Source organism: Scleropages formosus, chromosome 1 (genome assembly GCF_900964775.1).
Source record: "Scleropages formosus chromosome 1, fSclFor1.1, whole genome shotgun sequence".
In the NCBI taxonomy this organism is placed as follows: Eukaryota; Metazoa; Chordata; class Actinopteri; order Osteoglossiformes; family Osteoglossidae; genus Scleropages; species Scleropages formosus.
The window spans coordinates 10,862,165-10,875,397 of NC_041806.1; the positions used below are offsets into that span (position 1 = coordinate 10,862,165).

A 13,233-nucleotide genomic window follows, 5' to 3' on the forward strand; every position below is an offset into this window, starting at 1 on the left:
TGTCAAACAGAAAAAGGACGGCAGTCAATGTTGTCGTCAGCACTGGGCGACGACTTGCTTAGTGCTAGGGAGCTCGTTTGTGACTTTCGATCAGCCCTTGCTGTATAGAATAAGAAAAACGAAATATTTTTCCCAGTGTTTGTCAGATACGTCGACATTTAGATATCTTTAATATATTTTTATTTATACAGTTAATGTTAGTCGTTATATTTTGCCTGACATACAGAAAATTGGAGTAGGTAACACGTTTCCGCTGTCAGAATCAATCATGGACGAGAAAGGCACGTTCCAGCTCATGATGATGCTTTACAAACAATGTTTTTATATTTCCTTCAAGTCATATTAGTGGTGTACAACGTTAAATTGGCTAAGCTAAGTTAGGGTAAATGTGTGTTAGTAGTGTGCATGCTAGTTACACAGGAGAAACCAGTGTGTGTGTCTCCTCAGAGCTGGTGGAGTACTTCCAGACTCAAATGAGGAAAGACCCTGATGTGGCCTCTGCAGTGGCAGCCATCCGCACGCTCCTGGAATTCCTAAAAAGAGACAAAGGTGAGTCTAAGTTTACAATAAAAAACTCCTGACTGACTTATCTGAGAGCTTAAAAAGTGTTCCAGCTGCCATTTATGTTTCTTTTCTTATTTCCTTGATGCTCATAGATGCATTGAGTGCACCATATTCTGTACAGTACAATTGCTGTGTGCATCTATATCTCTTAATTCTGCTGGTGAAATGTACTTTTGTTTACTAAGTTTTTGCTTTGGAGAAAAGCACCTACTAGTACACCTAATGTAAATGTGAACAGGCCTGTTAGCTCCACAGGGTGGGAGGCAATGGTGGGATTTTTTTGGCACTATGACTGTCATGTGATCGCAGAGACCAAGGTAGAAGATGACTCCCCCTCCCCCTGGTGTTCAGAGCTCCATGACAGCATTTACAACATTTTAAATAAGAAAGCTCAATAAAGCGCTAGACAAAGGTGTTGGTGTTCCCCTGCTGCTCCTCAGTCTCTTCTTTTATCCCATGTCACACAAAATTCTATAATACCTGATAATGAGAAATAAAAGATAATGTTGTCTGTACTTCAAGGTAAATAATACACTAACTGCACATCAGCTTCGGGCCGGAGGTGTTTATACTTAAATTTATTCATTTAGCAGATGCTTTTCTCCAAAGCGATGTACATCTCAGAGAACAATACAAAAACTGCATTACATAAACCGAAGGAGAGATTTGGATGCACACAATTCTTAAGTACATTCAGTTTGTTACATACCACCATATGAATGAGTATACATTACACAACAAGCTGTGCATAGGCATTTTAATTATTAAAACATTGTGTTACTTGAAGGTGGAGGGTGACAGATGCAGTATTTTGTTGATGGCTCAAAACTGTTGGATGCAATAGTCATAACATCAACTGCCACTTGTTCACATTCCATTTCTTTCTTTTTCACCGCCACTCTATTGAAAAACTTAAGACAGTTCTTACTATTCATTATTACTATTTGTTGGTGCATTGGATGACTCTTTGTCAACGAATTTGAATTGGTATTGCAGTCTAAATACTTCTCAAAGTTTGTACTGGTGAAAAGTATGTTCTCTGGAGTTTGTAAGTTGAAGACCAACTGTACAGATCGTTTTTTTTTTTTTTTACAGTATTTCTGCCCATATAGTCAAATTTAAACAGGGTGGAGTTGAATATCAATTAAGCATTTGCATTCTAGGTTTATTGATGTTATGATTGTACAAAGTGTCAAACCAAATGAGAGTTGATAAGTCAATCCACGAGAGATGCCTGGGACCACTTGATTATCTGAAGGGGTGGTGAGAAACGGGTTGTCTTATCAGTTGTTGTAGAAGAGATATTGCTGACTGCTACCAGTCACAGTGTGTGGCTGGTGAGCATTAGGAGGAGCATTATCTTGGTTGATGAAACATGTGAAAGATGAGTGTGTGAGTGGAAGCAGGATCAACAGTGTATGGCTGTGACTCTTGGGATTGACAACATGTGGCTGGTGACTCTAGGGAATGACAGTGTATGAGTGGTGGCTGGGGATCGACAGTGTATGGCTGGTGACTCTCTGTAGCTCTGCATTAACACAGCTGAGACATTGTTCGGTCTAAGGAAGAACCTGACCCAAGCCATTGACCGGTTGGCCGAGGTGGACTCCTCAGTGGCAGTGTCTTCAGGCGGGGAGCTCTTCCTGCGCTTCATCAGCCTCACGTCACTGGAACATTCGGTTAGTAGCACTGCACCCTCAGCAGCCAGAGAATAGCACTCCAGGAACAGTGGCTTAGCAGACTTAAATGGCCTCTTAAATCTTACATCTTTCAAGTACATGGGTACATGTTGGTGTTGAGGCAAACAAATCTAGGTATCTATAAATCTGACAGTGTTTTGTAGTGTACTATGTTGTATTCATTTTTGCAGTGGTGTTGACTATAAGCAGTGTCAGTAATCTTGAATGATACCATCTGGATCATTGGATGGAAGAAAAGTAGAGCAGCTCTAGTTGTACAAGTCCAGGACTGGGTTCCAACCAGTATTTGGTTGTCTAGTAAATCGTCTTTGTATCCATGCATGCAGTTAGTTGGAGTAGATGTATTTACTGTACATTTCTGTGACAGCTTGTAACAAAGTGAACCACCTGTGATGATAAAGAAACTTGATCAGATGTCATGGTGTTGTGACAGTATCTTCAATGTGTTGTTCACAGGATCTCTCACAGTGCAAAAAAGTAATGGTTGAACGAGGAGAGCTTTTCCTGAAGAAAATGTCTCTCTCTAGGAGCAAAGTTGCAAAACTCTGTCACACTTTCATTAAAGATGGAGCAGTGAGTTTTCATTTGTTTTGTAATTGTTCCCAATTGTTAAATGTTTTGGTATATCGTCAGTTGTCTATTCTTCTGCTTTTAACTGTGAACCAAAACTCCCACTATTTTGCAGAGAAATAATTTTAGTATTGCACAAAACTATACATTTCTATAAATGTCAGATATATACAAAATGTGCAGTTTGCATTTAATTTACAGAAAATCCTGACACATTCCTCATCCAGAGTGGTTCTGAGGGTCCTGCAGAGTGCAGCAGCAGATAAGAAACGTTTCACTGTTTATGTTACAGAGTCACAGCCAGACTCTGCTGGGTAAGTACCCCAACACATCATGGTGTGCACAGTGATCTATATACCTTTGAACACACCTACACAGCCAGAGACTCAGGCAACCCAAATGTCCAGGTGTTCAGACAAATCAGGAAGCTTCTTACACATGCAAACTTAAATGTATATACCCCTGCTAGTGAGGTTTTACCATGGAACTTTCTGTCTCAGGCGAAACATGGCAGAAGCTTTAAGTAAACTCAACGTTCCAGTTACAGTGATCTTGGATGCAGCAGTTGGGTAAATCCCTGAGTTCTTTATTATTGTGTGTGTGAATGTGTTATGTGAGCTGTAGGCAGCACAGTCAGTTTTGGTGTTTTGCTTTCAGATACATACTGGAGAAGGTAGATCTGGTAATTGTGGGAGCTGAAGGTGTGGTGGAGAGTGGTGGAATTATCAACAAGGTCAGCACCTCCTAATTTATCAAATTATACATAATCTTAATATGAATATTTAATACAAACATGCTTCCCTTTCATACACTTAAAGTATACAGTACCTATATGATGCTCTGTGTATTGTAGTTTAATGTCAGGATTCAAGCTTTAAGTGTTTTATTTCTGAGAAAAATAGGAAAGTGCTTAATTAAAACTAATAATCAAAAGTTTGCTGGTTCAAGTTTCACAGCTTCTGTTGAGTAATATAGAACACTATGAATTGGTAAATAAACATTTCTGTTAATGGTATTTTCTGTGCTTCCAGATTGGTACCTACCAGCTCGCCCTGTGTTCTAAAGCCCATAACAAACCCTTCTATGTGGTTGCTGAGAGCTTCAAGTTTGTCAGGCTCTACCCTCTGAACCAGCAAGATGTCCCTGACCGGTTTAAGGTAAGACCCTCCGCGTGCTCAACATCTGTTTGAGCACAGCCACGAGGAATACTTCTGCCTTGAAGGGTCACATGCAGCACATTTACCTGCCTCCTTTGTGCTTCATTTGTAGTACAAAGCAGATACCTTGAAGACAGCTAAGAACTTGGCCAAGGAACACCCCATGATTGACTACACTCCACCCTCCCTCATCACCCTCCTCTTCACTGACCTTGGAGTCCTCACGCCATCAGCTGTTAGTGATGAGCTTATCAAGCTTTACCTGTAAACCATTTCAGAATCTCAAATAAAAACATAAACTTTGTATCCCATATTCTGACCCGCAGTCTGAAAGTGTCTGTTTCACTGCAGTAGGTGTTATTTCAGTGTCCTTTCATAGTGCTTTTGCTTTTAAAGCAGTCAGTGATTTGAAGAGGATTTTACTTACACTGCTAACATTTGACTCACAAAACAAGAGTCTTTGACCTGCACTACCATTAAAAAGCTAGCATGTTGGGCAGGTTCTGAATGCTAACATATGAACCTTAAATTAGTTTGTAACTGAAGATCACATCATGAAAATGCAGCTTTAGGTTTTCTTTAAAAGTGACATACTGGGATCCAGGAGAGCAGTCCAGGGCAAAGGTGGTATGCTGTGTATCGGACTATTTCTTGCATGTTCTTAATAGAAAAAAAGTGCCTTACGAAAATGCAAGATGACATACTTGGAACTGCAGCGATAAGAAGCAACAGTGAAAGTTGCATGGCATTTTGTACCACTTCCCATCTTAGTACTCATTGACACAGACTTTAAAACATCTGCCCTGTTGGACTTTCTCAATGACATCAAATAGTGTAATTTTTGCATAGACATGTATCTTATGTTGATTCCCAGTACATAAAAAAAAAAAAATCATCTCTAGAGGATAACCATTATCAGAATTGTTAAATACTGATATATATAAATTGTTTATATATATATATATATATATATATAAATAAGCCATAATTATATACCCTGAATCAGGGTCACAACTATAAACTGTCAGTGAAACAAATACCACTGAAGTGCATTTTGTGTCAAAAGTTCAAAGATGGACATTAAATGAAATCCCAGAAATCTGTCCAAATAAGCCCAAAATGACAAAAATTCTCCAGGATCATTGATTTTTATTTACTAAACCTGAATTGTAGTTTGTCATCTCAAATTTCACATGCCAACAGTTCTGGCTGAGCTGTTCTCTGGCACATTTCCTGAAAGATCCACTGCACACTTCCCTAAACTGCATGACTTTTTCACCATTTTCCCAAAGGTAACAAAAACATCCCATGAATTTTACCACATTGAATAACCAGGAAAATCAAGTTGTATAAAACTCCCCCCCAATTAGAAAAAGTACAAGCAGGCGACTGTACACTAGTCACATTGTCTTCATGGCCACCTTCACTGTAGTACACCTGCTCATTGCTATTAAAACAAATGGTTTCTTAGCAAGAACAAATGTCTGCAACCAAAGTGTTCACAAAACAGAAGGTTCAATTCATTCACTGGAGTCTTTACAGTAGCAATTCACAAAGTCAATGGTTCTGCATTTGATCAAAAGATGTGACCTGAAACAAGCAGACAATCAACCAGAATGCTTTGGATATGATGCACCGACGCTGCAATTCCAGTGTAAATCTTCCACACGGACATGTTTTACCCATAGAAATGTGTGCTGGAGTACTGACAAATGAAATGCCTAGGTATTTAGCCCTGACTCCAGCAATAGGATTGAAATTAAAAGTAAGATTACATCACTGATCTGGCCAGTCTCTACAACCCTCAACCCAGTTTTGCATTTCAAATGTGACCACAACTGAAACCTGCAGAAAAAACAGCAGGATGAAAACCAATACTGATCACAGGTTTGATGGCTCTTCACAGACTTCCAATATTTAAAATCAAATAAATTAATATTTTTCTTAGGTTCACAGAGCACTGAAGTCTGGAAACAAAAGCTGAAGCAACCTTTACCTCAGTCTGAAGAGGTGGTTATAAAAAGACAGCTTTCAAAGTCAACATAATGGTACCATCAGTTTCTTCAAGCTGTGAAATATCAATTGTAAAACAGAGGAAAAAGTGAATATTGAACAAAAAAAGGCAAAACAATTATATATATTTCAAAGACTTTTTTGATGGTCTAAATAAAGTCAGAATTTCAGTCCTGAAGAAAAGGGTGAAGCTAGTGGGTCCTGGTAATGAAACAATTCATAGGTGAAAACAGGCTTTCAATTCTTTCTTTTTTTACACAACTCTTCGCACTTCAAAAAACCTCTTCAGGTAGTAAATCTGTCCTAGTGTCATGGCTACCAGGACCAGCGCTTCGAAGAAGGACCAGAGCACCACTCTGCTGTTTGTGTTGTCATTGACTGCAGAAAAGGGGAGAAAAGGGATGCATTCATAAATACAACTGGTTTGTACATATTTTTCAGCATTTATTATATACCCACTTCAAATAAATTCAGTTAAAGCTAATAAACTATTCACAGTATATAACTTAAATAAAGGAAAATTCATTGTTAAAGTACTAGCTCAGTGTCAAATTAAGGATGGATGAAAGATGCATCAAAATGAGAAATGATTTCTGAGCTGTAAAAATGAAAGTACAGACACCATTGCTCTTACAGACAACTTCTGTCATTTATGTGTGACATAGGATTAGAAACTGGAGGACATAACTTCCTTACTCGCTCTGTGTATCCTCTCCCGAACTTCCATGTACTCCTGCTCGTGCTTGACTGCTGTCATGGCAACTGCCAGCTCATTGATCATCTCCTCCAGCTTGTTCTGATGAGCTAAAAGAAAGTACAGTGCAAGCCTCATCAGTCTTGACCGAGGCAGTAAATGTACAAAACTACAGGGCTAAATGGGGTGATGCAAGATCGATACCACAAAATACCACTGTTCTCAAATAACTCATATTTGAAAATGATGTATTTCTCCCAAATTCTAACAATTGCATGTTTTCACATCAGTAAAATACACCTTATAATCATGCTTCATAGTCAAAAACATAGGCTTGCCGCACCTGTAATCCAAATAAAATCGATAACATTAATACACTCTGTCAGTACATCAAGAAAACCACACAAATGCATCATGCACACTTGTAATACACAGCCTAATCTATTTTATTTAACTGAGAAATTGGTTAAAACTAGCCATAACACTGGTATAAATCTTAACCTACAACAAATGTTTCCTTAGAATAGCAAATGTAATCAAATTTGCTCATTGCTTTGTTTTCAGAGCCACACAAAAGGTGTTTCTTAACCAAAATTGCACAACCAAGAACACTAGGACAACAATTTAAGGTTGAATGCTGCAAACAAAGAAAAAAAACAATCACAGCGTGTAAGTCATTAATCACACTGCTATAGCCATGCAGGCTTAAACGTACCATCCCAGGTGTCACCACCCCCTGAGAAGGAATGACCCGAGCAAAGGGATGTAAAACACAGGAGAAAGGAGAGAGAGTAGAAGGAAAAGCAGTATCACAAGGACATGTACAATGGCAACCATGTGATCCGTGCTTGCAAAATAATTAAGTAGGGAACATTCATGTGAGGAGACTGATCCTAGCATACAAATTTCTCCATGTTATCTTGGGTTGTGGAATAACAGTATATTCCAAATAGATGACAAAATGGGATTCAAAGTGAATAAACATTTCCAAGAATTCAACATCAAAATTAAAAAAACAAACAAAGGCAAAGGACATGTCTATGATGTACCAATTTTACACAGATACATCCACAAACAATGTTCATATAATAGTAACCATTCCTAATTTGAGTCTGGATTTTAAAAAAAAAAAAAAAACTGCAAGTGCAGAGCAAAGGAGACTCAAGAGAAGACTGGTCTGTTAAATTAAATGCATTTGGAAAAAAAAAGAATCTGTAAATGGATAAACAGGACAGTACTTGATGGGCCACAATAGCCAAACCCGACTCAGATGTCTGTTTACTAAATATGTGTATGTGAAATAAAGTCTCTGATGCTTTCAGTTTTTAAGTTTTAAAAAGCTGAGATGATGCAGAATTTGAAAACTGGTCAAAAGACCATAACTTTCTCACTGCTCCCCCCAAAAAAACAATCATCCCACCTTCCGTCTCCATGCCATCCCCCTTGGGTGCTTCTCCGATGTCAATGGTGAACATGACAATTTTGGGGGTCATGGTGGACATCTTGTTGCTGAAGCAGAACTTATATGTGCCATCCATGTGGGCTGCCACAGAATATTTTCCGCTGGACTCTCTGTCTCCTTTATAAATCTGTTTCCCATCAGGCCCTGTAATCTGTAAACGGAGAAAAACTTTCAAAACAATTACCAACCGTTCATGTTTGTTCATGACATTTTGTTCAAGCTAAAATACAAGTTCACAGAGGTCCGTTTACAGTTTGTAGGAATGTAGATAGTGTGGTGGTACTGGCCTAATTCCATCGACTCTAGATTAATATCTGACAATGATATGAAATATGACTTCAAGGAACATATCAATAATGCCATTCTAGCACACATGCCAGAACTGAGAATTAACCATTCAATTATCTCACTGTTACTCAAATTAAGATACAACATTATGTAATCAGCTTCACAAAGACTTGTTGCACATTATTATACAGCGGGGTTCGTTCGTACTGTGTCAAATCAGGACAACGGTACTACAGCAGGAGTGAGACAAGGAAGCCTTCAGATGACTAGAAAAGAACGAGAACACACTTCTTGCTGCTCACCAACCACCTCCAACTCCAGGAAGCAGGTAACAGGCATTAGTTCCTCTGGTAACTAAAAGCGCTGCAGCCAAAGACCTCCCTCATTAAATAATTATGTACGTAGACCACCACGGGCAGCTCAGTATCAGGTATGAAGTCAGAACGTTATATTTCACCAGGAACAGGTAACTGAGTGCCCAAAACTGCTACGTACTGCTCTCAGTCACTTTGTGATGCATTATAGTATAATGCAAGTCTTCTTGTTTCAACCCAAATGGCAGGGAAGCAGTAGTACGCATGCGCACGGAGGCCACCGGCGTGCTGGAAGCGCCGGGCCCCAGCTCGCGCTGCGCGCCTCGGGAATCGCGCCGCCTCACCTCCACGTCGATGTCGAGAAAGCCTCCCTCAGCCACCTCAAACATGAGGCCCATTTTGGTGCCAGAGTTGACGCGCTCGAAGAAGCACTCCTCGGCGTGCGCGTCTATGCTGACAAAATAGCCAGAGACTGTAGCGGATAAGACCGCCACAAGAATTATGAGCTCCGACAGAGTGTACATTTTTTATTTTTGATTTTTTTCAGCACTCAGGTAATTATTAAAGAAGGAAGAAACACCGCGCGCCTCGGGGTTTCCCGCGAGTCATCAACTTGCAGAAGTGGAGTTTGTGTAGCTGCGTTGACTGTGGAAAGGAAACGCAAGCTTCGGTACGAATGCCACGTAAAGTCGAACGGAATACGGCGAGGGACAAAATATTCAGAGCTACTCCAGTCTTACTCTACTCTCTTATGGTTCGTTGTTGTTTAGCGAGTAGCTACTGGGTGTAAATGCTGCCACCTACTGTTGTGGAGGACGGTGTGCAACACTCCAATCTCCAGTGAGAGAAAAACGTCGCATAAATTCACCTTGTCTTTGGGTGATCCCAAAGTAAGGTGTAAATTATTAATTCCAGGGGACTGGGTTATCTATTAAACTACAATACAGAAATATCTCACTGTAGGGCAATCTATTGGTCACCTCTGATAATATTCACATTAAGCAATGTTCAGGGAAATTGCTTGATGACTAAGTAAAGCTTATCTGCAGTTGTCAGACGTTCATATGACTGACTCCTGACTTAAGGAAAAATCACTGTAATGGCTTTGAGAAATATATTCCCTTTTCTGTGCAACGGGCTTTTACAATTCAGTAAAACTGCGTTTTGGCTTACGTGGTCATTTTACACTCCCCATGGCCGTGGGATACATTCCGGATTACCATAACCCTGCAATGGATGGGCAATTACTGAGAATGAATGAATGAATGGGTGCTAGAAATAAGAGCATGGAACAAATATTATGAAATATGATGATACTGTTCACCTAATTGGGTGATATCATGGAGCATATTAACCCAGTTAATTGAGGGATGGGTGTATATTTATTTCTGCATATGTATTATCACTCATTCAGTATGAATAACCACTCATCGTAATACATGGTCCCACTTGTCTGAAGCCCAGCCATAGGGCCTTAGGTACCATACAGCCCTGATAGTACCTTGATTGTACTTTTTGCTGAGATTTACGTTGCTTTCGACAAAAGCATCTGTTAAATGAATAAATGTAAATGTAAGTAGTGCATAAATACATCATAGGGCAGTCACGCACACACTATAGGCAATTTAGAAACACTAGCTCACCTGAAAAAAGACTTTGGACTGTGGGAGGAAATAGGAGTACCCGAAGGAAACCCATGCAAACACAGGGAGAATACTGAGCCACATTTAAACCCACATCCAAACACACAGGCCAGCATCTGTGAGGCACCAGAGCTACCTACTGTGCCATAGTGTCACTCCTCACTCATTCTTATGAAATGATATTAAATTGGTAGTTCACCCCTCACCATTATACGGACATTGCTATTTCTGACATTCTCTTTTTATAGCCCACCCAACATGGTCAGACTATCAGGAACAAAGTGTGTTTGGATAGAGGTGGAGGGGTGTATTATGATAACATATTTGGACACAAGTTACTATCTATGAATCTGCTCTTTGTTCATCAATTTCCAGAGAACTACATGTTATCATTATATGCACACTTGGTCCTCATCTTACAGACACCCTGGGGACCAGAATACTTGTTTGTAACTCCAAAGTTACTTTTATCAGTGTGATAATCAATAAAAGCTAAATCTACATACCTACCTAATTATTAATAAAGCTATAGCAGACAAAAAATAGTCTGCAGTCCTGCCATCCACCCATTATCAATAATTCCTTGTCCATTGCAAGGTTGAGGTGGTCCGAAGTCTATCCGAAGAGGACAAGGTATCAGTCAGGTTATGAACATAATGCCACTATATCACAGTGTAAAACTCTTACTGTGTTTTATTACCTTCGGTCTAAATTAAATTTAAAACACTTTAAAGTTACAGAAAATGCAAATTTTAGAAAAATAAATAACCATGAAACTTAGTATTTTCAAAACAGATGTACAGTACCAGTGTCAGGTGACTGAAAGTGTAGCCAGTGTACTTTTTAAATTTTTTTAGCCAGCTGTATAAATTAAGTGAACAGCCAGATTTCTGATGGGTAGTCTTCCATTAAATGTCAGTCAACAGTGTTAGATAACAAGACAGACATTGAGGTGGTGGGTAGTGTACTAATCAGAGCTACCACTTTGCAATGAAATAGACCTGCATTTTCCTTCTGTTGTACCATTCAGCGGGTATTTACCCTCAATTGCTCCAATAGAGGTTACCAGGCAGTATAAATGTGTTAAACATAAGTAGTTTAGCATGCAAACACTGTTACTCACACACACACACACACACTTTCAGAAAAATATTGGTTAATTATGACATTTACAGAACAAGTGTCCTTTCATGTGTTCAGTGTGGTGTTTAGAGTAGTTTTCCCGTAACTTGAAGGTACCTGGATTTGAATCCCGCTCCTGCTGTAGTACCTGCTGTATCAAGGGTGTCAGGTAAGTGACACCAGATTGCCTTGTTGTACAGAGGCTTGAGGTATTTTCTCACTTGAACTCATAAATTAAAGTAATTTGCTTTGGGCTTCTGGGAAGAAATAAATAAATGAAAATAGCAATACAGATACAGCAGTAAGCCATCAATATTTTCAGCACAGAAGTAATGAATATGTATGTAGTGGGCAGCTGGTAGTGCAGTGGTTAGAGCTGCTTGCCTTTGGACCCAAAGGTCACGAATTTGAATCTCACCTCTGGCTGTAGTACTCTTGAGCAAGGTACTTACCATAGATTGCTCCAGTAAAAAAAAATAAACAAAAGGGTAAATAATTTTATGTAGATAAGGATTGTAAATCGCTTTGGAGAAAAATGTCAGCTAATTGAAAAAATTTATGTAATGTAAATATGTAACATGTTGTATTCCCTGCACCGTGCTTTTTCATTGAAGGTGAGCTCTTAGTTATTTGAACATGTTATGTTTAATAATTTTATATAATTTGTTTAATAATGTAAAGCCTATAGGCAGCTACATGTGTAATATATGTGGGTTCATAAAATGGCATGTGGCATATTGACTGGGGTCAGGAATCACATGTCTGCATCCAAATCTCTCCTTCTTTTGATGAAATGCCCTTTTTGTATTGTTCTGTGAGATGTATGTTGCTTTGGAGAAAAGTGTCTGCTAAATTAATAAAAGTAAACATGAATAAATGTATTTAATCTTCATTGAATGCACCCCACTATTACATTACACTGAGAATTAACTGTTGTTTTTCAGTTGTACTATATGTAATATGAAATATGTAATTGATATTAATACTGGTGCACAATTAGCCTTAAAGTGAAAACATAGGAACAAAAACATATTTTTAAATATGTTTAGATGTTATGGTGGGGTGGTGCAGTGGGTTGGACCGGGTCCTGCTCTCCGGTGGGTCTGGGGCTCGTGTCCCGCTTGGGGTGCCTTGTGACAGACTGGCGTTCTGTCCTGGGTGTGTCCCCTTCCCCTCCAGCCTTGCGCCCTGTGTTTCCAGGTTCGGCTCTGGCTCCCCGCGACCCCGAATGGGACAAGCAGTTCAGAAAATATGTGTGTGTGTGTGTGTGTGTGTGTGTGTGTCATGGTGACACAGCATTTAGCATTTAATTTATCTAGCAATGTAAGGCACCTTGGATGAATAAGATGTGGGGTGATAACACTGCCTGGTATTCATTGGAAGTCGTTTTGGAGAAAAGCATCTGCTAAATGAATGAATGTAATATTTTTTCCTGACAAAATCCAAACTAATACTCTTCCACCTGTGGCTGCTCATTGGCCCCACTCTCACATGTTCCAAAATCAAAAGTCCTCAGGCTCTCAATTTCGCTTCTGATGTGGTGGAATGTGATGGAGGTGGTTTTTTCCCTCAGAACTGCTAAATCCCCTCCAATGTTCAAAAAGGTCCTCAGAACACTTATTTTTCAAAACGGCTTCTCCTGATTTTCTATCCTCTGCAGCTCTGTGAATTTATGTAAATTTGCATCAGACCATCTGTAACAGTCA

The 13,233-nt window shown here is 39.3% G+C and overlaps 2 protein-coding genes across 2 annotated transcripts; one reads left to right on the forward strand and one right to left on the reverse strand.

The window, feature by feature from the left end:
• The first annotated feature begins 30 nt into the window (after window positions 1-30).
• On the forward strand, window positions 31-4,296 carry eif2b1 (eukaryotic translation initiation factor 2B, subunit 1 alpha). The gene is made up of 9 exons (XM_018752810.2): window positions 31-281; window positions 448-549; window positions 2,107-2,243; window positions 2,721-2,837; window positions 3,036-3,148; window positions 3,335-3,403; window positions 3,492-3,567; window positions 3,866-3,991; window positions 4,104-4,296. The coding sequence occupies exons 1-9, from the start codon at window positions 269-271 to the stop codon at window positions 4,257-4,259; spliced, it is 909 nt and encodes a 302-aa protein (XP_018608326.1). The 5' UTR covers window positions 31-268; the 3' UTR covers window positions 4,260-4,296.
• Window positions 4,297-5,123: 827 nt separating this feature from the next.
• On the reverse strand, window positions 5,124-9,493 carry LOC108934772 (transmembrane emp24 domain-containing protein 2). Its single transcript, XM_018752851.2, has 4 exons — window positions 9,107-9,493; window positions 8,119-8,311; window positions 6,701-6,808; window positions 5,124-6,382 (listed from the first exon to the last, which is right to left on the reverse strand). The coding sequence occupies exons 1-4, from the start codon at window positions 9,284-9,286 to the stop codon at window positions 6,258-6,260; spliced, it is 606 nt and encodes a 201-aa protein (XP_018608367.1). The 5' UTR covers window positions 9,287-9,493; the 3' UTR covers window positions 5,124-6,257.
• Window positions 9,494-13,233: the final 3,740 nt, after the last annotated feature.

Coding starts and splice junctions, on each gene's coding strand:
- LOC108934772 (XM_018752851.2), bottom strand. CDS start 9,286: ATGTACACTCTGTCGGAGCTCATAATTCTTGTGGCGGTCTTATCCGCT. Junction 6,809..8,118: donor GGATGGCATGGAGACGGAAG/GTGGGATGATTG, acceptor ACTTTCTTTTAG/CTCATCAGAACAAGCTGGAG. Junction 6,383..6,700: donor GGAGAGGATACACAGAGCGA/GTAAGGAAGTTA, acceptor CCTTTTCTGCAG/TCAATGACAACACAAACAGC.
- eif2b1 (XM_018752810.2), top strand. Junction 2,244..2,720: donor TCACGTCACTGGAACATTCG/GTTAGTAGCACT, acceptor TGTTGTTCACAG/GATCTCTCACAGTGCAAAAA. Junction 2,838..3,035: donor CTTTCATTAAAGATGGAGCA/GTGAGTTTTCAT, acceptor TTTAATTTACAG/AAAATCCTGACACATTCCTC.